General features: G+C 38.1%; 2 protein-coding genes across 4 annotated transcripts in view; one reads left to right on the top strand and one right to left on the bottom strand.

The window, feature by feature from the left end:
• The window catches only part of LRRC17 (leucine rich repeat containing 17), a 35,524-nt gene extending 23,020 nt beyond the window's left edge, over positions 1–12,504 (bottom strand). For both annotated transcript variants that reach the window (XM_004473401.5, XM_023583076.3), the window contains exon 1: positions 12,193–12,504. The gene's annotated coding sequence lies outside the window, so the exon portion shown is untranslated. The remainder of the gene's footprint in view (positions 1–12,192) is intronic.
• Positions 1–24,593, top strand: part of FBXL13 (F-box and leucine rich repeat protein 13) — a 330,038-nt gene that overhangs the window by 176,198 nt on the left and 129,247 nt on the right. For both annotated transcript variants that reach the window (XM_071215017.1, XM_058297971.2), the window contains 2 exons: positions 2,040–2,140; positions 12,123–12,252. In XM_071215017.1, coding sequence (XP_071071118.1) covers positions 2,040–2,140; positions 12,123–12,252 — 231 coding nt within the window. The remainder of the gene's footprint in view (positions 1–2,039; positions 2,141–12,122; positions 12,253–24,593) is intronic.

Genomic DNA, 24,593 nt, shown 5'->3' with positions numbered 1-24,593 from the left:
TACTTCATCTTTCTTTTCCTGGCCACTACATTTTCTTTCTTCTCTGTGACTGCCTTTCTCATGGTATATAAATGAGATTTCTCTCCTCTCCTTGCCCCTTTACATTTGCATTTTTGCTAAGGTCTTTCAACTTGTATTTTTGCCAAGGTTTTCCAATCACTATGGTACTTGATTGACACACAGAACATTTTTGATGATACATTTTTGTTTGCTTTAAATCTACTTCCTAAAAATGTCACACATTATTGTTCTTCTTTCCATTCCTTCTGGGAAAATTGTCCTGCACATTCTTTACCGACCCAAGCATATCCAAATCCTATATTTTGGTGGTAGAGTATCTAGAAATATTGCTGGCAGCTTGAATGCAGTGGTGAGAGCACATTGTTTATCAAAAACCTGTGCTTGCAACCATTCTAAGGTCCACAGGATGGAGGAATAGAGTATGGATTAGAGTGGACTTACTGATATTCTATTCATGAACTATTGTGATTAGTAATCGAAGAAAATGTGGCATTGGTGTGGAGAAAGTGGCCATGGTGGCTGCTGGGGGTAGGGAGTGGGAGGAAGAGATGTGATGTGGGGGCATTTTCAGGGGTTGGAGTTGTTCTGGATGGTGCTGCAGGGACAGTTACCAGACATTGTATGTCCTCCCATGGCCCACTGGGTGGACTGAGGGAGAGTGTGGGCTATGGTGTGGGCCATTGACCATGAGGTGCAGCGGTGCTCAGAGATGTATTCACCAAATGCAATGAATATCTCATGATGATGGAGGAGGTTGTTGTTATGGGGGGAGGGGGGTGGGGAGTGTATGGGGACCTCATATTTTTTGAATGTAACATTAAAAAAATAAATAAAGACAAACACAAACAAACAAACAAAAAACCTGTCCTTGTCCTCAGGCAGCAGCTCAACACCCAGAACCTTTCCTGCAGTGACCCACCGAGCTTTTACAGCTTAAAATAGAAGCTTGCGTGCCCTTGGATATCAACCAGTTCCTATGCCAGTGTACAAAGGCTCTGTCTGAGAAAGGTTTCGTTACTTTAATATCCACAACACCAGGAATTAGCTAGCAATGGAATGTTAAACATTGACGATCCAGCTGAAAATAAACCTTTGCAGCTGTTTGGTCATCCTTAGTGGTACTGGGGTGGCCATACTGACCATGCAGAATTTTTTACCAAACCACATCTCCTAGCCAAGTGATGATTGTTTAATAAATAAAATCCTGCTGGTATCACTCTAGAGCCTTTACATAGAATACCCATATATGAAGAATCTCCAGTGCAACATAAGCTTGCATTTCATCTGGACTTGTCAATTTCAATTTAGGACCTCTGTTGGAAATCACTGTTTTTCTCTCTCAAGTCATAGTCACACATTTTCTTAGATGTCAGTCTCTATTCTCTGGAGGAAGTTGGCCTGGATCTTTTAGATTTTTCTCCACTTCAACCCTACACTGAGTTTCATGTAGTCTATGTTTTACTTGGCCATCTCAAACACTATAAATTTAGTAAAAGTCTGTTCAATTATTTTAATATATATTTATGTATGTAACAAACATATATATTCATGTAACAGAATTACATAAACAGTTATATGTATATATTATATATACAGAGAGAGACGGAAATATGGACTTGCTTTTAAAGGAGCCTATTTGTTGTGTTTACTATTCTTGTCCTTCAGAATGATTTTGGATCAGCTTTTAATCACTTTCATGTATCTGAAGTGTCGAGTTTCTGACACTTGAGTTCAAATTTCATGTCACTGTTGAACTTGTAAGGGTTCAAATTTGAAGGAAGTGGCATTGTGACAGAAAGGACAATTTCTTTCCAAAGAAAGGGAAAGGAAGGGAGAAGTATAGCTTCAAGCAAACTTATTTTTAATTCACTTTCTAATGAATAAAAAGGAATATGAAGAGAAATTTTAAAAAAATACACACATATTTTCTGGGGCAGGAAGAAAGATTACAAGGAGATAATGGTAAAACAGCAAAGCCTGTTGGAGTTTAATAAGAGTCTTCCCTTTGTTTTATGCAGGATGAATCAATGAGACACATCTCTGAAGGCTGCGCTGGGGTTTTGTATCTTAATCTGTCTAACACAGCTATCACCAACAGGACCATGCGTCTCCTGCCTAGGTAATGCTTGTGTTGTATGAATTACACTGAAAAGAATTATGCTCCGCTGGGCTCTGGCTTGCTCTGGCATCCCCCAAAAGCAGTGTTCTCTTCTCCAGTACCTCACTGGTGTGGCACCGCTATGCTGACAACCGGACTCTTGCTCCCTGATAACAGCACTCTTGCCCTCTCCTGCCTCGGCAGGTCCAGTCGAATAGCTGCTTTTCTGCCTTGCCCCACGTTTCCATGTCACTGTTGTAGCAATGTGTCTAGTTGCTTGCCAGAACTTGCCTCACTCCTTCTGGTCCCCCTTCCTGGGTATTGAAACCTGGTCCCTAAATTCCATTCTGGGGTCAGGGACTTTGCTACACTAGAAGAACACCAACCTTCTGCCTCCCTAGACTTTTGAGTACTGCCATCCCCCATTTCCCTGTTGCCATGTTCTGTTTCCCTTTTGGGACTCCTACGACCTCCAGCAAACCTGATACTGGTTGTTTTTTGAGTCATGACAGACTGCTCACAACCCTGAGCACTTCTCAGCTAGTGCTTCTTTAGAGGAGAAGGGGCAGGACACACGATGTCACCAAGAGTTGACACAATATTCAAATTCATCGCACATTTATAACATTTACTTATTCTTTATTTTCACTAAGGAAAGATGAATAAGGAAGAGTATAGGATCATATTGGGAAAGATTCAAAACTGACTTTGGGAAAACACTATTGTGTGTCTCAAACTATTGTGAAAGAATGGACCCTTTTTGAGAACATGGCCTTTTTTTTTTTGAGATTCTTTGAAAATGACAGCAAGACATTGTGCTTAAACCACTTAAAGCAGGAAAATCTTGGTGGTAATTTTCCTTTTCTTCTGATGCTAATCATTTTCTTTTGAAATGTGCAAGCCTAAAAAAAGGGGGACACTATGTTTTCTGTTTATACTATTAATTGACCTTCCACATTTTATTTAGTCAAATGTATCAAATTTTCTTTGAAATTCATCTGATAATTTTAATTGTAGAAAGGTCTCTTGCTTCCAGGCATTTATTTACTTATATGTACTTTTTCTGGTATGGCTTCTTTTCTTTTACTTAAATCTATAATCTAGAATTTGTTTTTTGTACATTGATAGAGCAGTGATTTAAACCAGGAGTCAGCAAACTATGACCCATGTGGCCCAACACCTGTTTTCAGTAGCCCATGTTGGAGCTAAGAATACTTTCTACACTTTTTAATGGTTGTTAAATAACTAACCAATTATTCCAGCATCATTTATTGACTGAAGCTTTTTTCTCACATGATGCTTGATACTTCCTTAGGTATCTAAGATTCTCATGTAGGCAATAAACACTCAAAACATATCCCTTCTGGGTTATTTTTTTACACGTGACTATTATCTCTTCTCTAGAAGTTATTTACATCTCTTGAAGTTATTGTACCTACCTGGGGAATATACTAGGAAATAGTATGCCACTGAGCATCTCTCCCCCGGCTCCCTGTGCAGTGACCTCTTATTGGCAACTTGAAATCAGCCAGTATGGGATTGTTCTATACCATGGAAATTGGCAAATGCTACAAATCAGGGCTTGATTTATTGTTTTGTTTATTACTTAGACTTAAGAAAGTGGTGGAGAAAATAATAAAGCAGATTAAGGTTAAAAGCATGCCACATTGTGAATAGCACAAAAAGTTGAGGAAACATGATTTCAATATTTGAAAAATACCATGTTTCAGCAAAGAAGTCACTCATGTCATTGATGAGTGAATGATATTTCAACATACATCTTTGTTGTTTCAGTTTTTTTCTTTCTCATTGATGTAAATGAAGATATTTGTGTTGGAACCATGTTCTGTCCTTAACTGCGTCTGGTTGGCTGGCTGCATTTACAAGAGCTTGGTAAAAATCAATTACTACATTGTGTGAGAATCAATTGGCTATATGGAATTTATGATAAAGAATATTATATATTTTATTATTTGTAAATTGTGTGCTACACATCTTTTATATCTGTAAAACATATAGTAAACTTATGTACATACATATGTATATACTTTTTTTGGAGAGTTAGTTGGTGAACATTTATCAGCTTACCAATAATGAAAGAGAAAATAAATTATGAACTAATTTATAGTTTTACCATATTTAGTCTCCCTATCAGGAACATAGTATACCTCTATTTTTTCCCAAATATTCTTCTCTCTCTCAATAAAATTTTTGGTTTATTTATATAGGTAATTTTTGTATAAGTTCGTCCTCAGTATTTTTAAAATTATCATTGTGAATGGTATCCTTTCTGGTTATATTTTTTCATTATATTTTCTAAATGGTCATTTTTGGACTTGGGTATGAGATGCAGTTATCTTTTTAAACTCTTCATTTGAATATTTCGACTGATTTCTTTCCTTTTAAAATTAAAAAAATATATTTACAACTATGAAATTGAAACTACTTCTAAATATTGGGGCAAAATGTAAGATTTGTTAAGCATTTTTCTCATTTTATAAATCACTATTACATTTGATTTCCTTTTTGACCTGATAATTATTTAGAAGAGGATTTTTCTTTTAAGTGGTTAAAATTTCTTTGATGGAGTTTCTGTTTGTAATTTCTAATTTTATGTGGTCAAGAAATGTGGACTGAATTATTTTTACTTTTTGGAATTTGATATTTCTTTGTGGACTAGTTTATAATTAATTTTTTAAATGGCCTATGAATGCTTAATAAAAAGAGACTTTCTTTTAGAGAACAAAATTTCTGTGTGAATATGTATGAACATATGTATAAATTCTTTTTTTTTTTAGATTTATTTTAATTTATTTATTCTGTACACCCTTGTTGTTTTTGCTCACAATCTGCTCTCTGTGTCCATTTGCTGTGTGCTCTCTGTGTCTGCTCTTCTCTTCAGGAGGTACTGGGAACCAAAACTGGGACCTCTTATGTAGGAGAGAGGTACTCAATCACTTGAGCCACCTCAGCTCCCTGCTTTGTTGTGTCTCTCATTTCTTCTTTGTGTCTTCATGTTGCATCAGCTCACAGTGTCTGCCTGTTGTACCAGCTTGCTGTATTGCTCATCTTGTCCAGAAAGCACCGGACCTCCCCTGTGGTAGGCAGGAGCTCAATTGCTTGAGCCATATCTGCTTCCCTATAAATTCTTGATAGGGCATAGTAACATAATGGTATATTAGTAACCTACTATAATCAAACTTCTCTTAATTAATTTTGATATTATTTTATACTTAAAATGAGTGAGTATTATTAAGTATAGCTTTTATTCACATAAAATGATATTATTTATTCTGGTTGATGTTTCTTTGCCCTGAATTCTATTCTATTTGTCTGCTATTAATACAGTCACCTCTTCTTTTTTTTTTCTTTTGCTTGTGCTTTCATAGAATAACTGGACTATCCCTCTATTTTAACCTTTGTGTTACTGTTTTATGTTAGTCTTTAATATGTAGCACATGTAGCTAAAATCTATATTCTTAAAAACATTTTCATTCTTGTTGCCTTTTTTTTTAAGAGAGCAGTTTAAGAGATTAATATTTTTTTGTCAAAACTGAGTGCATGCTATCATTTTTTCACCTTGTTTTATGTTTTTGATTTTTATGTGAATATGCTGTGCTTATTGTTTCTGCTTTTTGTATATCAACTATGTTATTTGCTTTTATATTCCAAAGATATTTGAAAGGTATATATACATTCTGTTGTGAGTTCTAACTACTGGCTACTTGTAAGTCTTTTTTTAGAATGCTTTAACATATATTTTTTTATCTATCAAAGTCAGTATAAAACAATAACTCTTTACCTTCCCTGTGTTAGACAAAAGATATAATGCACTTTAATTCTCCATTTCTACCTTGAATTTGATACCTTTCTACTTCTACTCCTCTGTATGTAGACACATCTTAATCATAGTTTTTGCTAATTTGAGATGGGGAAACATTATTATTGTAATTATTTAACTTTCCTTTTAATATTGATTTCTGGTATTTGCATTCAATAGTATAATTATTTATAATGATTATGTAGTCCTAACTCTAGATTTGTCATTCATTGATGGTCGCTTTGTTCTACAGTTTCCTTATTCCTTAATTTTGATTTTGAGTCATCCTATGATAACTGGAAATATAGTTTTGGATATTCTTTTTTCAGGAAAGAAGCATACATGACTTAAATTTTCAGCCACTGCATTCTGCCAATGACTCTTTATTGTCTTGGAGGATGAACAACAACTTGTCTTGCTGTATAGTGCTTGAATCATGTCCTTAATTTTATCTTTGAAACTCTACAGATGTTGTTCCATAATCTTTGATATTTAAGTTACAAAGACATCTAAGGCCAGCTTGAGTTTTGTTCCTTTGTTGCTAACCTATTTTTTTCTGCCAAGATGCATGCAAGTCTTTCCTTTTTCTGATAAATTAAAATTGTTTTCCAGGCTTTATTTGTGTTCTTCCAGTTAATTTTTCCTGGAATATGATAAATCTTTGAAACATTAAAACATAGATCTTTTCTCAGCCAAGAAAGATATTTTTCTTTTTAATACCTCTATTCCATTCATTCAGGTGCTTCCCTCAAGAATCACTTTTTATTTTACTTTTTAGATCAGATTTTTATTATCTTCAAATCTGTCATCTTCTCTCTCATCATTTTCATCTCTATGTTTATTTCCTTTGCCTGCTACAACCTCTGTATCAGTGATACTCAAAGTGTGTTCCAGGGACAGTTGTGTCCCGATCAATGTTTAACAATTGACTCAGAGAGGAGAAAGCTCTGATTTGCAGGGTTTTCCAATTTCTTTGGTGTAAATTCTCCCACCATGACTGATTTTAGCTACCAACAGGATGTCACTGAATGAGAAGTTGGGAAAGAATGCTCACAATCTGCTCTCACAAACTTGGTATGAGCTGGCTCCATTAACACAACTGTGAGGGGCCTCTGAGGATATTTGAGACCCTTTCAGGTGTGTTTAAGGTAAACATTGCTCGGTACTTTTCTCTAGTCGTTCCATAATAAGCTAGTTCTTTCCACCTCCTTCCCTCATCCCTTTCTCTCTGTCTCCGAGAAAGAACCTATTTTCCTAGGTAATTTAATCTACTACTATAGTTATGTATAACTTTTTAGGGACACATTTCACAAATGAAGCTATACCTTTAGTGGATAATAGAAAGTAGGACCCAAAATAAGAATTTTGTTTTGGATTTTAGCTTCTAGTTCTTACTATTGAGAGAACATTCAGAGTAAATGGTACTTGATACTTAAGCATTTTGTCACATGAAAAAAATGCACAATGATTTTATCTATGATAAAAATAGATTTCATAATAATTCCCTATTTTTTGCTTTGTTTTCCGTTGTTGTCAAGCATGCTTGGGTAAGCAAAAGCGTTCCTTAAATTATAATATCCAGAGAGATGTTGGTTGTTGCTGCTTACATTCTCTGCATTGCCTTTAGTATTTCTTTCCAAAGAAATCATTTGCCAGAAGAAATATGTAATTTGTTTGCCTTTCTTGGCATTATTGATTTGCCAGTTTTTTTATTTGAATATTTTTCCTCACCTCCTTTGGAGACTTGCTCAGTTTTCTAAAGTTTTAAAGGAGGGCTGCCCACAGCTCAGGCCCATTCCAGGAAATTTTCTGCTTCTAAATATTTCCTGAATTAAATCCTTTCCATTTATTCCTATTGCCTCAGGCTAGGTGGCACCCTCATCACCTGAGTTGAGACCGTTCCCTTCCAGCGACGCTGCCCCGTGCTGCAAGAAGCGTCCTGGAACAATCGTCATATGTCCTTACCATGCGTAAGGTCTAGATTCTTCCCTGACTGTCTCTTACCATTATCCAGTCAACCTTGTCTGCCCAGGTTTCCCGGGAGAGGTCCTCAACTGTCCTCTGACTTCTGAGTGCTCCTGCTTTCCCCTCAGCTGGGATGTTCTCCTCCTCTCTGCTCCTTTACACCTCAGATCACACCATCTCCTGGCAGTGATTCCTACCTTCTCTGAATTCTGACAGCAACAGTCACCCACTTTATTCACCATGTTTTGATCAACAACTATGTGCAGGGCTTCTGGGCATACAATGGTGAGGAAAGCTATTGGGATCTTTGTTCCTTAATGGAGTCTTGTGTATCACAGTGGAGGTGTGGTGTTTAATTCGTTTTCGTATGGATGAATCGACCCTTCATTTGGTTTGGAAACTTCTTAATGGCAGGGACTGATGTTGTATAGTCTCATCAAAACTTATCAAAGTGGGGCTGTGGCCTTGACTGGACAACCTCAAGGTCTGTCCTCTAAGTATGAGGCCAAATCACTGCACTTAGATTTTCTGCAGGAATTCTATTACTAAAACTGCCTCTGTGAAGCTAGAGAGTCCAACATTCAAGTCAAAGAATCAGCATGAAAATTCCCTCCTTTACACACTGGGCCTTGTCTTGGTGACTTTTCAGAGAAATTTTTATTTAAATATGTAATTTTACACTCCAGCCAGCAGTAATTCCCTCAGGTGTTGGAGATCGAACACAGAAGGCCTTAATCCTTTAAATGGGAAAAAAGCCAAAGAAAAGAGGAAAAAAATATCTCTCTGTAGTCTCTATAAGAATTGTAAGTTCTTAAAGATGATCACAGCAGCAGAAAAATAAAGATAGGAGAGAAACTTCTCTCCATTCCTACAAGAAATGTTTAGTTATCAAATAATTAGGAAAAGATAAACACAGACTGCAAACACTGCCTCAAGTGGAATTAGAATTATCAAGTGGTCTCTGGCTGGGAAAATGAGGAACTAGATCATACTCACATAGGGGACACACTACTTTGCCAAAAATTCAGAATGAGACGTGGCAGTATTGCTTAAAATTTGCCAAGTGCAGTTTCACTGTCAGCTGATACTTTCCCCCCCTGGCAGCTTTAAATCTGCTTTAAGTGCCTGAGCACTGTAAATCCCTAGAAAGGCTTGCAGGGTCACTCAAGAGGAGAGTGACTAGTTTTCAACCTGATGGATTCCTTCAGGTTCCACTTGAAAAGAGCCATCTGGGGATTTTCAATTCAGGTGTCATTTAGAACAACTTCTTTTGCCTAAAACCAGAGATTCTTAACCTAGGGTCAGTAGATCCCTCAAGGAGACTATGGATGGAATTCTGGAATGAGTTCCATGAATTTTGATGGGGGAAAAAAGTCTATTTTTACTACACTGTAACTGAAATGGAGATAAAAACCAGAGTAGCGCCAGTAGTCCCTGAGACTTTTTTTTAAATTATTTTTTTAAAGATTTATTTATCCCCACCCCTGTGATCTGCTCTCTGTGTCGATCACTGTTTGTTCTTCTGTGCCTGCTTGTATTCTCATTAGGCAGCTCTGGGAACTGATCCTGGGAACTTCTGGAGTGGGAGAGAGGTGATTATTCTCTTGAGCCACCTCAGCTACCTGTTCTGCTAAGTCTCTTATTGTCTCTCTTCTGTGTCTCTTTTTGTTGGGTCACCTTCTGGCACCAGCTCTCCACGTCGGCTGGCACTCCTGCACGGGGTGGCATTCCTGTGTGGACCGGCACTCCGCATGGGCCAGCTCGCCGCACAGGCCAGCTTGCCTTCACCAGGAGCCCTGGGCATCAAACCCTGGACCTCATATATGGTAGACGGAAGCCCAACTGCTTCAGTCACATCTGCTTTCCCCTGAGACTTTTTTACTCATATAAACCACAAATATTATCACATTAAAGTTGTTGCAAATATTTCTAAATACCATTTATACTCATCACTACTTCAAAGTCGCAGTAGTTAATAGACCTGTCCCTAGATCTTGTTGTTCAACATGTTGATAAAGAAGTGCATATATTACTATTCCACATTTGATTTTTAAAAAATAGTTTGATAAATATGTATTTTGACATAGTTGGCTGCCTTTGTAATCCTATATATTTTATGCATTTAAAAACATTGTGCTGAGAAGGGGTCCACAGGCTTCACCAGACCACCAAAAAGGCATCTCTGACAAAGAAAGTTAAGAGCTCCTAGCTCAATTTCCATTTTTAGTATCTATTTACCTGATCACATGATTTAAAGAAACTGAACAATAGACTTGGTCCAGAGTGTAAATGTAATGTGAAGTCCTCCAAACTCAGAATAATGTACACACCACCCTTTTAAGATGAGTATCCATTTTCTTAAATGGCAGAAGATAATGCAAACCCCGTGAGAACAATGACTATGTTACTATTTGGGGGTAGAAGTAGTAATAGTAGTAGTAGTAGTAATAATAACAGTAATAGTAGTAATAATAATACTATAAATACTATATTTTATAACACTATATATATTTATATATAGTGTGTATATATATATTTATAATACTATAAATATATTTTTTTAAGCTTCTACCATGTTCTGTCTGAGCCCATGGTGGATCAGAGTCAGAAGAAGAAAAAAGATAATATCCTCTCCATTTAACAGATGGGGAAACAATCTCTGAGGAGTTAGGGAAGTTACAGTAACTGTCAGGGTTGGGATTTGAATCAGTTTGGTCAAATTCCAGAACCTGGTGCGTTTTTCATTATGTGGTGCTGCCTGCGTCGGTATTCCTTTCTCTAAATTAGAGAGCTGAAGGATTGTTAGAAATAACACCCGCTTCCCCAGCCCCAAGAAAACTGGACTTTCTCAGTTGGGTCACAGGGCATACAAGGGAGAGGAAGATCAAGCATTTCAAAGACGTTTCCAAAACTTTGGCAGGGCTCTTAGTGAACTCCAAGGCCGAAGGAAAGGGGCCGCTTTTTCCTTCAAGCCGCCGCCCACCAGCCCCCGGGGAGCCCCAAAGGCTTCCCTCTGTGCTGTTGAACCGCAGTCACTGCCAGGGGAGAACGTGTGTTTTAAATCAGATAACTCACTGTGGTTTGGGAAACATTATAGCGTATGGATGTGTTTTTCCAATTTTAAGAGAAAATCTTGCATATCTTATTTCCCATTTATGTGAAAGTAAACTTTATTATTCATTTGTGCTCTTTGGGGGAGGCAGTGAGGCATTTTCTCTCCCACTTTTCACTCTTTTTGCTTTCTAATTTACTGTTCAGCTGTTGAGGATCACAACCCAAGAGTATATTGTTAATTATCATTAACAAGAATAGGTAGTCGTGGGAGTTCTTGTACTTTTAAAAAATGCCAGGTTTAGGAGGGCTTGGAAATTTGCCCAAAGAGTGTCCTCAGACTGTTAGCCCATGCACAATAGTACAGGCTCGTCCTAATTACCCTCCTTTTTTTCTGGAAGTTCTCATTTTGGTCACTGTGGTAATGCTAAATTTAATGTTTCAATTCCAGTAAGATTGATAGCCTCTGATGTAGTTTTTATTCCTCTCATGTATTGCCCACTCATTTGCAGACTGCTTTTAACCCATTTTTAAGCTCTGTTGCACATCAGTCTTTCTTTACTATAATAATGAAAACTATTGTTTAAAAGAAAATCATGCCTATTCATCTCTTTCTGCTTTTAAACCATTTGAAGAGCCATATATGTTCGACTTTTCTTCCTTTCTGCCCAAATTCTAAATGGTTGATTCTTAAACACTCTTATGTAGCAGTTAATCTCCAGTTAAATGTTTACAAAGGTTTGTTCTTTCTAGACAGAAAGAACATGATTTGGGTGCCCAAGAGAGAAAATACAACAATAAAGCAAACTCTGTAACTTTGGTTCCAAAGCAAACCTACCTCCAAACAATATGAATGCACCCCCTCTGCACCCCAAAAGCTTTATCCCAGTCAGATTTCTTAAAAATTCTTGGCAAATCTTCCTTAATTGATTTTTCATTTAAAATGGAATCATGCATTATCTGATGTGTTACTGCCCCCTCCTTTACTTAATGTGCAGAGAGTTAACAATAGAGTTAAACAGTCCAACAGCTAGCTGCACAGAGAAAATATTAACTTACAATGTTACTGCTCTTTTGCTCTTTGTCCTAATGGCTTAAGAAAGATGTGAGAAAACAACCAAAGTGTAATCACTTCCCTTCCTCTCTTCCCTCGCCCTGTCTTTTCAGGCATTTTCAAAATTTACAGAATCTTAGTTTGGCTTATTGCAGAAAGTTCACAGACAAAGGCTTACAGTACCTGAATTTAGGGAATGGATGCCACAAGCTCATCTATCTGGACCTTTCCGGCTGCACCCAGGTTTGTCTTTCAGTCTTCTTTTTCCTGCAGTGGGTGAGGAAGTCCTCCGGAGAACGGGCTGCAGCCAGCCCTCATGTTATACTAACGCTGTACACGGACTGCAGCACACTCTCGGAGGTTTTAAATTACATGGCCACAGCTGCTTGAATCTTCCCCAGGAATACTACTATAGGCGCTTGGCTTCCTTCCACTGGAGGTCACATCAACAAACCAGCAGAGCTTATTGGATGATGAAACAGACCACTGCTGTGTGGATGCTCTGAGCACAATCCTAAAACCAGAATCCCAATCTTGAAAACTTTAGAGTGGCTACCGCGATACAAACAAAGGAAAACCTTTTGGGGGTGGAAGGGGAAAATTTGCAAAGGACTTTGTGAAAAGGCAATTAATTCAAGTCCACATGGGCTTTCAAAGAGTAAGTAATATTGGATAACATGCTACATGTGGTAAATGGAGGAGAGGAAATGCAATGAATATTGTAATAAAAATGGCATTACATCCTTGGCTAAATAGCAAAGATTTGAGATCACTTGGGAACATATTTTAAATTCAAGGAAAGAAGTAAGGAAAATTAGGCAGAAAATAGAGTGGAATTGTAGAGGATAGGATGTGACACTTTGCAAGAAGTTACTGTCTCATCAACAGTTTCTTCTGCTCTAATTTTGGTAAATTTAAGCCATGATTCTTTTTGTTTCATTTATGCTACCTCTCTGTGTATTTTGCTGATATTGGTGCTGTAATACATTCATCATTCTGGGAGAATAATTTAATAGCACAGGTGAGAACTGGCTAAATGGTTATAGTTACCATTTGTTGTGTCATCACTATATGCCGGGTGTAGTGTTGAGTACTTTCTACAGAGCAGCTCTACTCCTCATCCCAAAGCGGTGCAGTATGCAGTCCATTTGAAAGCCCATTTGACGAATGAGGAAACCAAGGCTCAGAGGAGTTGAATAAATTGCCCAATGTTTCACAGCAGTGAAAGCATGGAGTACTAGACAGTTATAAGCCCTTTTTGGTATCGACCTGGGCAGGCAGATTCCTCTGGGAGAATATAGGGTTAGCACGGGTTTCACGTCCAAGCTCTTGAATAGAAAGAATTCTTCCCTGACCACTACCTTTGGCATGCCACACTTCCTGGTGCACTAGGTAGTAAGGAAAGTGTGGAGGAAAGGAGGCGAGGACCGTAAGCAAGGGCTGAAAACATCTAGAATCTACATTTGCTTACAGCTGACCTGATGATGTGTAGCTCCCTATACACCAAACATCTCCCACAGTGTTATTTCAGGTAAATATGTGAGGTCCCTGTTCCATTTGACTAGTTGCAAGTCATAATGTTCATATTAGTCTCTGCTTTTTGCGATGCCTTGGTGTATCAGTCAGGACCCTCAGTTTCAAGTGACAGAAACCTAACCCCAGCTGGCTTATAAGAGGAATAGATTGGGGTTAGAGCATAGGGAGTTGATGCTTATTGTACAGAATTTCTGTTGAGGCTGAGGGTAAAGTGTTGGAAATGGTAGCACATTATTGTAAGTGTAATCAACAGCACTGAACTACATAGGTGAGTGTGGTTAAAAACAGGAAACTTTAGGATGTATATATTACTAGAATAAAAATGAAAAGATGAAACATAGGACTGCACAATACAGTGAACCCTATTGTAGATGATAGACTTTAGTTAATAGTACAAGAATATTCTTTCATGAAATATAATAAATGCATGATACTAATATGAGGTGGTGATAATAGGGGAGTATATGAGAAAAATACACCTAATGTAAATGATGGACAAAGATATAACTGTTTTAATAATCTTTTATCAATTGTTACAAAGGTAACTACTGTTAAAAAATAGTACAATTGGAGCGTATGTGGCTCGAGCAGTCGAGCACCCACCTCCCACCCAGGTTCAGTTCCCAGTGTTTCCTAAAGAAGACAAACAAACAATGAACAGACAGTAAGCAGACAATGAACAAAAACAATGAGCAGATGAGCAAGACAATGAGCAGACAACTAGCAAAAACAACTAGCAAACAATGAACAAGAATGAGCAGGGACTGGATACTGCTGAAACAGTTGAGCACCTGCCCCCCAGAAGTGGTAGTTGGTTGGCGAGAGGTCAGATGAATATGGCAGATGAGGCAAAACTTCGTAGCCCAATTCGTTTAACTTTTTTTTCCTCTCCCTTTCCCCCCCACCCCAGTTGTCTGTTCTCTGTGTCTATTTGCTGTGTCTTCTTTGTCTGCTTCTATTGTTGTCAGCAGCATGGGAATCTGTGTTTCTTTTTGTTGCATCATCTTGTGCTCTCCACGTGTGCAGCGCCATTTCTGGGCAGGCTGAACTTTCTTTCTCCTTACGGGGTGCACTCCCTGTGCGTGGGGCTCCCCTACACGGGGACACCCCTGCGTGGCACGGCACTCCTTGCGCGCATCAGCACTGCGTATGGGCCAGCTCCACATGGGTCAAGGAGGCCTGGGGTTTGAACCACAGACCTCCCATGTGGTAGACGGACGCCATAACCACTGGGCCAAGTCTGCTTCCCTTGTTTAACTTTTGAAGCATTGGTTGTGTGACATGGTTGGGTGTTGTGGAGAAGAATTGGGCCCTTTTTGTTGACCAAAGCCAGCTGCAGGCATTGCAGTTTTCAATGCATCTCATCAATTTGCTGAGAATATTTCTCAGATGTAACGGTTTCGCTGGGATTAAGAGAGCTGAAAGGGCAGCAGACTACCAAACAGTGACCATGACCTTTTCTTTTGCAAGTTTGGCTTTGGGAAGTGCTTTGGAGCTTCTTCTCGGTCCAGCCACTGAGCTGGTCATTGCCAGTTGTCGTATAAAATCCGCTTTTTGTTGCACGGCACAATCCAGTTGAGAAATGATTCGTTGTTGTTGCATAGAATAAGTGAAGATGACACTTCAAAATGATGATTTTTAAAATTTTCAGTCAGCTCATGAGGCACCCACTTATTAAGCTTTTTCACCTTTCCAATTTGCTTCAAATGTCAAATGACTGTAGAATGGTTGATGTTGAGTTCTTTAGCAACTTCTCATGTAGTTGTAAGAAGATCAGCTTTCATGATTGCTCTCAATGGATCATTGTCAACTTCTGATGACCAGCCACTCTGCTTCTCATCTTCAAGGCTTTCATCTCCTTTGCAAAAGTTTTTGAACCACCATGACACTGTGCATTCATTAGCAGTTCCTGGGCCAAATGCATTGCTGATGTGAGTTGTCTGCTGCTTTACGACCCATTTTGAACACAAATAAAATCGCTCGAATTTGCTTTTTGTCGAACATCATTTCCACAGTCAAAAATAATTATAAAATAAACAGCAAGTAATAAGTCAATAGCAAAAGAACAAAAAGTGAGAAATGCACATTAAAATGATGTATACCATAACCACATTTATTTAAGAATGTATGCCAATAGCAAATGGCAAATTACAAAAATGCAAATTGCAATTGTTTTTGCACCACCCTAATACACACCTGGGACGCCCAAGGCTGGTGTTTAGGCATGGCTGGGAATTACATGTTGTTTCCAAGTGCTCTCTTTCTCCCTCTCTCCGTCTCTCCCTCTCTCTCTCAGCTTCTGTTTTTGGGGGTTTCATTCTGCACACAAACTCTCTCCACAGTGAGCATCAAGACTGCCTACAGACTCAAACTTGTTTCTTCTGTTTAAAAGTCCTGGTGCTAAGAGAACTTCTTTCTTCCAATGATTCTATGGCAACTTCAGAAAGACTGCCTCTCGGCAATCACACTGGCCAAGGGGAAGCAGTACTCTGGTTGGCCAGGATGGATCACGTGTGCACCACTTAGGTTAGGCAGGCTGAGGTCATGTAGTGTGATTCAGTACTACCTGTCCCTGTGCTGCTGGGGAGAAGTTCACAGAGGAACTGGGAGAGGGCAGATGGGAGGTGTGCTGGACAGATCTTAATTACAGATAACAGAGCCCACTACTCCAGGTGTAATAGGAAATATGAAACTCAACTCAGGACACAAAGGGAAGCACTCATCAAATACTCCTCACTGCTACCTTTTCTAATTGTGATCTGTGTGACCATTACTCTTTATAATGAGCACAGTGGCTTGCATCCTGTTTGTGTTAGAGTGTGGAAGGGGAAAAGTGGAATTAGGCTGTAGTTGATCCCTTTATATATTTATTGCTCTTCTGTTAAGCAGAATTTTTTTTTACATGTTCTCTCCCCTCTGTCAATCTCAATAATCCTCATTAAAATGGTGGATATAACAAACCTGTGGTCATTATGATGATGATGGTATTCAGAACTTTTGAGCACAAACATTTGGCATTAGATCCCTTTCATTTCTAGCTCTTGGAGTGTGATTTTTAGTAACAGACTTGACATTAAAATATTTTGCTGCCACAAAGTAATGCCAGTGTTCTGTGGAGTCTGTTAAAATGGGGTTTTAATCAATATTCATTTATCTATGTTTCTTCTTAGATACATTTTATAGAAAAACAAAAATATATCAAAGACTTTTCCAAATCCTTATTTATTCATTGACAACGTTGATAGCTAAGGTTATGTAACCTGAGTGTGAACGGTTTCACCCCCCTAAGAGTCAGTTCTCTTGAGAATAGTGGCAGACAAGGAAGGGGCTGTTTCATGTCTGTTCCGTAGTCACCCTCTTGGTCTCTGGTCTTCTGACTTGTGTGTTCTCATCAGTCTCTCCTTAGCTGCTACCATCACTTTGCTGCTGATTATATTCTGGATCTAATGAACTTAAGTCTCTCACCCCATGGCTATCCATTATAAGGGTCTTTGTTGGGGATGGGGGAAAAGGCATGGGGAAATTGAACATGGGAACAAGTCTTCCTTCCCTAAAGAGCCAATAGTCCCATCCTTTATTTCCCTCCAGTATGACCACATATAAAGCAGTATAAGTCTATGACACTTTACCATTGAATGTAGAAAATTAAATTGAGCACCCATATATGTTGCAATTTAAGGTGTGTGCTTAATATGGCTTTTCCACAGTCTAAGGAGAAGCATCCAAGAAATTCACATTCTTCTATGAGAATTGTCCTCCTTCAAATCTTCATAATGAAAACCTCCGTCTACTTTTTGAGAAAGTCCATCCTGTACCCACACATGTTGGTCTGGACAAGAAGCCCATTCTCCATGTTAATCTTGGCAGTATTTGTATCAGTTGAGATGTTTTCAGGAGCAAGTAACAAAAACACAACTCCAAAGAGCTTAAACAATAAGGACATTAATTTTTCATTAGAGAAGTTATGGTTTACAGAACAATGATGCATAAAATACAGGATACCCATACACCAGCCCACCATCAACACCTTGCTTTCATGTGGAACAGTTTTTACTATTGATGATAAGCACTTTTTATAATTGTACTATTTTTTAACAGTAGTTTTCTGTTAGAATTGATGAAAAATTCTTAAAATAGTACTGTTGTCCATAGTTTACATTAGGTATATTCCCCCACATACCACTCTATTAGTATCACCTTGTATTAGTGTCATATTGGTGCTGTACAATTGTTATGATTCATGAAAGAACATGAATCATATTCTTTTGCACTATTATTTATAGTCCTTTCTCTACAATAGGGTTCATTGTGTTATACAGTCCTAATATTTTATCTGTTTTTAAAATTCTAGTAACATATACAACAAAAGTTTCCCTTTTAACCACATTCACCTATATAATTCAGTGCTAATTACACTCACAATAATGTGCTACCATCATCACCATCCATTTCCAAACCTTTCCATCAACCTAACCAGAAATTCTGTACAAATTAAGTATCATTTTCATGAGTTTGCTTATTATATTTAGTTCTTATCAGTGGTCATAAAATATTTGTTCTTTTGTGCCTCCCTATTTCACTTAGCATAATATCATCAAGGTTCATCCTTGTTTTTGTATGCATCAGTACCCCATTTCTTTTTATTTTTTTTAAAGATTTATTTTTATTTATTTATATATTTTATCTCTCCCCTTCCCTGCCCCCTCCCCCCCCCCAGTTGTCTGCTCTCTGTGTCCATTTGCTGAGTGTTGTTCTCTGTCCGCCTGTATTCTTTTCAGCGGCACCCGGAATCTGTGTCTTGTTTCGTTGCATCATCTTGCTGCGTCAGCTCTCCATGTGTGTGGTACCACTCCTGGGCAGGTTGCACTTTTTTCGTGCTGGGTGGCTCTCCTTATGGGGCACATACTCCTTGTGCGTGGGGCTCCCCTACGCAGGGGACAGCCCTGCACAGCACTCCTTGCGCGCATCAGCACTGCGCATAGGCCAGCTTATCACACTGCTCAGGAGGTCCTGGGTTTGAACCTTGGACCTCCCATGTGGTAGGTGGACACCCTATCTGTTGAGCCAGATCCACTTCCCTTTTGGGAGGTTTTTGATGACTATTTCTATCTCCTTACTTGTGATTGGTTTGATTGGTTTGTTGAGGTCTTCTATTTCTGAAAGGAAGCTAGAGAATAATGTAGGGATTGTATAACAAAGTGATTTGGGTGGTGGATGAAGATTGTGGTTAATAGTATAAGAATGTTCTTCCTTTAGAAAGTGTTAAGTATATGGTGATACATGGGAAAATTATGACTAATGTAACAAATGGATTATAGTTAACTGTAATATTGTAATATTTTTGCAATAATGGCAAAGAAAATATTATATCAATCCTAAGGGACAACAATAGTGGAGTATAAAGGAGTATGAGATTTTTTCCTTTTGGAGCAATGAAAACATTCTAAAATTGACTAAGGTGGTGACAGCACAACTCTTTGAAGAATATGAGAGCCACTGAGTATACACTTTGAATGAATTGAAGCATTGGACTGTATAACACAATGAATCATGTGGTAGAAGATGGTATGTAATTAGTATCTCTATCTGACTTTGGTATAAGAGTACTGTTGGCCTCATTGAACGAGTTAGCTAATGGTCCCTCCTCTTCAATTTTTTGTAAGAGTTTGAGCAGGATTTATATTAATCCTTCTTGGAATTATTGGTAGAATTCACTTGTGAAACCATCTGGTTCTTGACTTTTCTTTATTGGGAGGTTTTTCATGATGGACTCATCTCTTTTTATTTGTCTGTTGAGGTTTTCTATTTCTTTTAGAGTCAGTGTAGGTTATTCCTGTGTTTCTAGAAATTTTTCCATTTCATCTAGGTTGTCTAATTTGTTGGCATACAGTCAAAGGACCACTTTTGGTTTTTAAATACTCTCTATTGATTTTTTATTCTAGGTTTCGTTTATTTCCGCTCTAATCTTTGTTATGTCTTTCTTTTTGTTTGCTTTGGGATTGGCTGCTGTTCTTTATCTAGTTCCTACTCATGCACATTTAGGTCTTTAATTTTAGCTCCTTCTTTTTAAATGTAAACATTTAGGGCTATAAATTTCCCTCTTACATGCCTTAACTGCTTCCCAAAGATTTTAGATGTTGTGCCCTTGTTTTCATTCCTCTCAAGATATTCACTGATTACCCTTGCAATTTCTTCTTTTATCCATTGGTTGTTTAAGAATGTGCTACTTAACTTCCATATATTTTTGGATTTTCCAGTTCTCTGTCTGTTATTGACTTCCGGTGTCGTTCCATTATGGTCAGAGAAGATGCTTTGTATTAATTTGAATCTTTTTAAATTTATTGAGACTTGTTTTGTCACCCACCATGTGTTCTATCCTGGATAATGATCCATGTGCACTTGAGAAGAGTGTTTATCCTGCAGTTCTGAAGTGGACTGTTCTGTATATGTCTAATAGGTCTAGTACATTTATCATATTATTAAATTTCTGTTTCCTTATTGATCTTCTGTTTAGATGTTCTAGCTGCTGATAAGAGTGGTGTATTGAAGTCTACAGCTATTATTATAGAGGTGTCAATTCCTCCCTTCAGTTTTTCCAGTGTTTGCCTCATGTATTTTGGGGCACCATGATTAGATGTATAGGTATTTATGATTGTTATTTCTTCTTGGTAGATATCTGCTTTTATTAATATATAGTGCCCTTTGTCTCTTATAACAGCATTTGACTTAAAGTCTATTTTGTCTGATATTAGTATAGAAACCATAGCTCTCTTTCTTGGTTACTATTTGCATGGAATACCTTTTTCCAACCTTTAACTTTCATCCTATTTATGCCCTTGGGTCTAAGGTGAATCTCTTGTAAACAATATATGGGTAGATATTGCTTTTTTATCCATTCTGCCAATCTGTGTCTCTTGATTGGCAAATTTGACCCATTAACATTAAGTGTTTTTATTGTAAAGGCAGTACTTGAATAATTTTGTCATTTGGTTTTTATTTGTCCTATGTTCTTTTTGTCTCTCTTTTCCTTTATTGAAACCTCTTTTTCTGTATAGTTGATCTTTTTTGATCTATCAGACTGATCCCTTTCCCATTTCTGTTTCTTTATGTTTTTAAAGTACTTTCTTTTCTGTGTCTTTATGTTTTTAAAATACTTTCTTTGTAGGATTTATGTTATACAACCTACATCTATAACCTACTAATTGAAAAGATACCACCTTGGCTTCAGTAACATACCTGTTCTCTGCTCTTACATACCTCTGTTTCTCCCCTTTATGTTGTTTTTGTCCCTCTTTATCACTTTATATTTTGCACATCCATTATCAGGAAATATGCCTTTTTCTTGTTCAATTATATTCTGATTCTTAAATGAATTACAGAGTAGAGTTGTATATTGAGGCTAAAGTATTATTGGATTTTACATTTATCCTTTTTGTTACCCTTACTGATAATCTTCATTTCTTCATACTATGCCAAGCCACTATCTCCTGTTTTTTTCCTTTCAAACTGCTAACTCTTCCTAGAATTCTTGTAGGACAGGTCTTTTGTTGATGAACTTTCTGTTTCTGTTTGTCTGTGAAGACTTTAAACTCTCCCTCAGTTTTTAAACAGTTTTGCTGGATAAATAATTTTTGGCTGACAGTTTTCCTCTTTCAGTACCTTGAATACATCATACAACTGCCTTCTCATCTCCATGGTTTCTGATAGGAAATTGGCACTTAGTCTTATTGAGGATAACTTGAATGTGACAACTTGCTTTCAGGAGGCTGTCTTTATTTTTGGCATTTGGCATTCTGATTGGTATGCATCGTGGTGTAGGTCTGTTAAGTTTTATTCTGTTTGGATTATGTTGTGCTTCTTGGGCATGTATATTTATGTCTTTCATAAGAGTTGGGAAATTTTCAGCCATTATCTCTCATACAATCTTCCTGCCCTTTTTTCTTCCCCTCCTGGGATACCCATGGCATGTATGTTTGTGCTCATCATGCTGCCACTCAATTTTTTTCGATTCGTTTATCTGTTCTTCAGAGTGTATGATTTTCATTGTGCTGTCATCTAATTCACTGAATCTTTTTTCTGTCTGTTCAAATCTGTTGTTGTGTGCCTCTAGTATATATATTTTTTGAAATGCCAGAGCCTGGGGTTTGAACCTGGGACCTTGTATGTGAGAAGTTGGCACTCAACCACTGAGCCACATCAGCTCCCCTGAGTTGGTTTTTTCATTTGTTTTGCTTGTTGTTCATTTTTGTTTTTCCAGGAGGCACCAGGAACTGAACCCAGGACTTCCCGTGTGGGAGGCAGGAGCTCAACTGCTTGGGCCACATCCACTCCCTCTAGTGTATTTTCTCTTTTTTTATTTATTTCTCTCCCCTTCCCCCTCCCCCAGTTGTCTGCTCTCTGTGTCCATTCACTGTGTGTTCTTCTGTGTCTGCATATATTCTTCTCAGTGGCACCCAGAATCTATGTCTCATTTTGTTGCATCATCTTGCTGTGTCAGCTCTCCATGTGTGCGGCACCATTCCTGGGTAGGCTGCACTTTCTTTCGAGCTGGGCGGCTCTCCTTACGGGGTGCACTCCTTGCACATGGGGCTCCCCTACCTGGGGAACACCCCTGCATGGCATGGCACTCCTTGTGCACATCAGCACTGTGCCTGGGTCAGCTCATCACATGGGTCAGGAGGCCCTAGGTTTTAACCTTGGACCTCCCATGTGGTAGGCAGGTGCCCTATTCATTGGGCCAAATTCCACTTCCCTCTAGTGTATTTTCAATCTCTATTCCTGTATGTTTCATCCCCATAATTTCTATTATACTTCTTTTTATACTTTCAAATTCTTTATGCTCACACAATTGACTTCTCTTTTTTAAAATGTTTTATACATATTAAGAATGGCTATCCCCCCCTCAATTAATGTGGAGTGGGTATCACCATCCCAGAGTCCTCAGGATTGGGAAACAAACTATGGGCTAAAATAAACTTCCTAGTATTCTACTATAGACTTATTGTGATTATAGCAGTGGAAGAACTACCATTGTTGTGGAGGCAGTGACCCATGGATGTTCTGGGATTAGGAAGAGGGAAAAACAGGTATAATAGGGGGGCATTTTTGGGATTTGGGAATCATCCTGAATGACATTACAACGACAGACACAGGCCATTTTATATCCAGCCATAATCTACAGAGTTGAATGAGAGTGTAAACTACAATGTAAACTATAATACATACTTAGTGGCAATTCTCCAAAATGTGTTTATCAATTGCAATAAATGTACCACGTTGATGAAAGATGTTGCTAGTGTGGAAAATGGGGGAGGTGTGGGGAGTGGGGCATATGAGAATTCCGATACATTCTCTGTAACATTTATGTAATCGAAGTATCTTTTAAAAAATAAAAAGAGTGGGGAAAAAAAAGAATGGGTATCACTTATTGGTGCTTACTTTATGCAGGTACTTCTCTAAAGCATTTTACCTATAGTAAAGTTATAATAGCAATTTTTTTATTAGATAAGTTGTGAGCTTACAAAACAATCATGTATAATGTACAGCATTCCCATACATCGCTCCACCAACACCCTGCATTGTTGTGGAACATTCGTTGCAAATAACAAAATAACACTCCAAAATATTACCACTAACTATAGTCCAAAGCTTACATTTGGTGTATTTTTCCATAAATTACCCTATCATTAACACCATGTATTGGTATTGTACATGTCATATTGTACATATTGTACATGTCATCATTCATGAGAGAAGTCTCCCATATTTGTTAACAAACCATAATCTATAATCTACAACATGGTTCACTGTCAGACATTGTCTTCTTAATATCCTTTATCTCTTTATTCATATTTTCCTTCATCTCCTTGAATGGATTTAGGACATTTGTTTGAAAATCTTTGATTAGTTGTTCCAAATTCTGTGTCTCTTCTGAAGTTTTATTTGTTCCCTTGACTGAGCCATATCTTCCTGTTTCTTAATATAGCTTGTCATTTTTTGCTGAATATCTGGGGAGGTTTTTCAGAGGATGTCCTATGTCACCATGTTGATTACATATGTTCTAAGACATTTTTATTATCTTGCATAACAAGAAGTTCAGAGGTAGGAGCTCCAAGTTTAATTGCTTCATTCATTCAAAATCATCGTCATGGATTCAGATTCCTTCCGTTTATGCTAGTTGTGGTAGGCTAAATGCTCTAACAAAAAAGCTCTGTGATTTAACACAATCAAACTTCATTTCCTACTAAGTTAATAGTGCAACAGAGGTACTTTGTAGGTGGCCCTTATTGGGGTGACACAGAGAACCAGGCTCCTTACATCTTGGAGCTCCTTTATCCCACAGGCGCTCGGAGTTCTCTGCTGGGTCTCCTGCGTCCAGCCAGCAGAGACAAGTGGAGGATTATAAGAGAGAATTTTTTATGACCTATGCATGAAAGTTGTATACATTATTTCCTTTCACCTGTGAGTACCCAGAATTCAGTCTCTGGACCTATCTTACTGCAAGGAAGGCTGGGGAATATGGTGGATCAGTGGAAAAATGATACTGATTTATGAACAACCAGCTAGTTTCTGCCATGCCATCTTTCTAGGTGGTCATTCTCTGCATATGGGTTTTGCTCCTAATGATTGCAGGGTGGTTGCCACTTGCCAGGCTTCACTGCCAGGCACAACATTGTCCAATAAAGAGAGATGACAACTTCCTTGTGTATCTGTTTTTCTTCTTCATTTCATTTTAAGAGCAAGGAGTCTTTCCTGAGATACCCTGTCCTTCTATGACTCACTGGCCACATTATAGCAACATGTCTCTGCATATAGAAGACACTGGCAGTGGAAGTAGAACAATTTCAACTGGCATAAGCTAGTCAGAAAGTGTCCTTGAGCTGGAAATGCAATCATCTTCCCTGAGAGATGGATTACTGCACAAGACTGAAGTTCTTTTGACAAGACAGATGGGAGAAATTGTTATCGAGTATGCAACTACAGCCTATTTCCCTAAATGTAGATTATTCACTTCAGAACAATTCCCTTCAGGACTCTAATGGAAGACT

Source organism: Dasypus novemcinctus, chromosome 5 (genome assembly GCF_030445035.2).
Source record: "Dasypus novemcinctus isolate mDasNov1 chromosome 5, mDasNov1.1.hap2, whole genome shotgun sequence".
Classification (NCBI taxonomy): Eukaryota; Metazoa; Chordata; class Mammalia; order Cingulata; family Dasypodidae; genus Dasypus; species Dasypus novemcinctus.
Note: the sequence above shows the minus strand (reverse complement) of the source record. Positions and strands in the feature narration are given on the sequence as shown.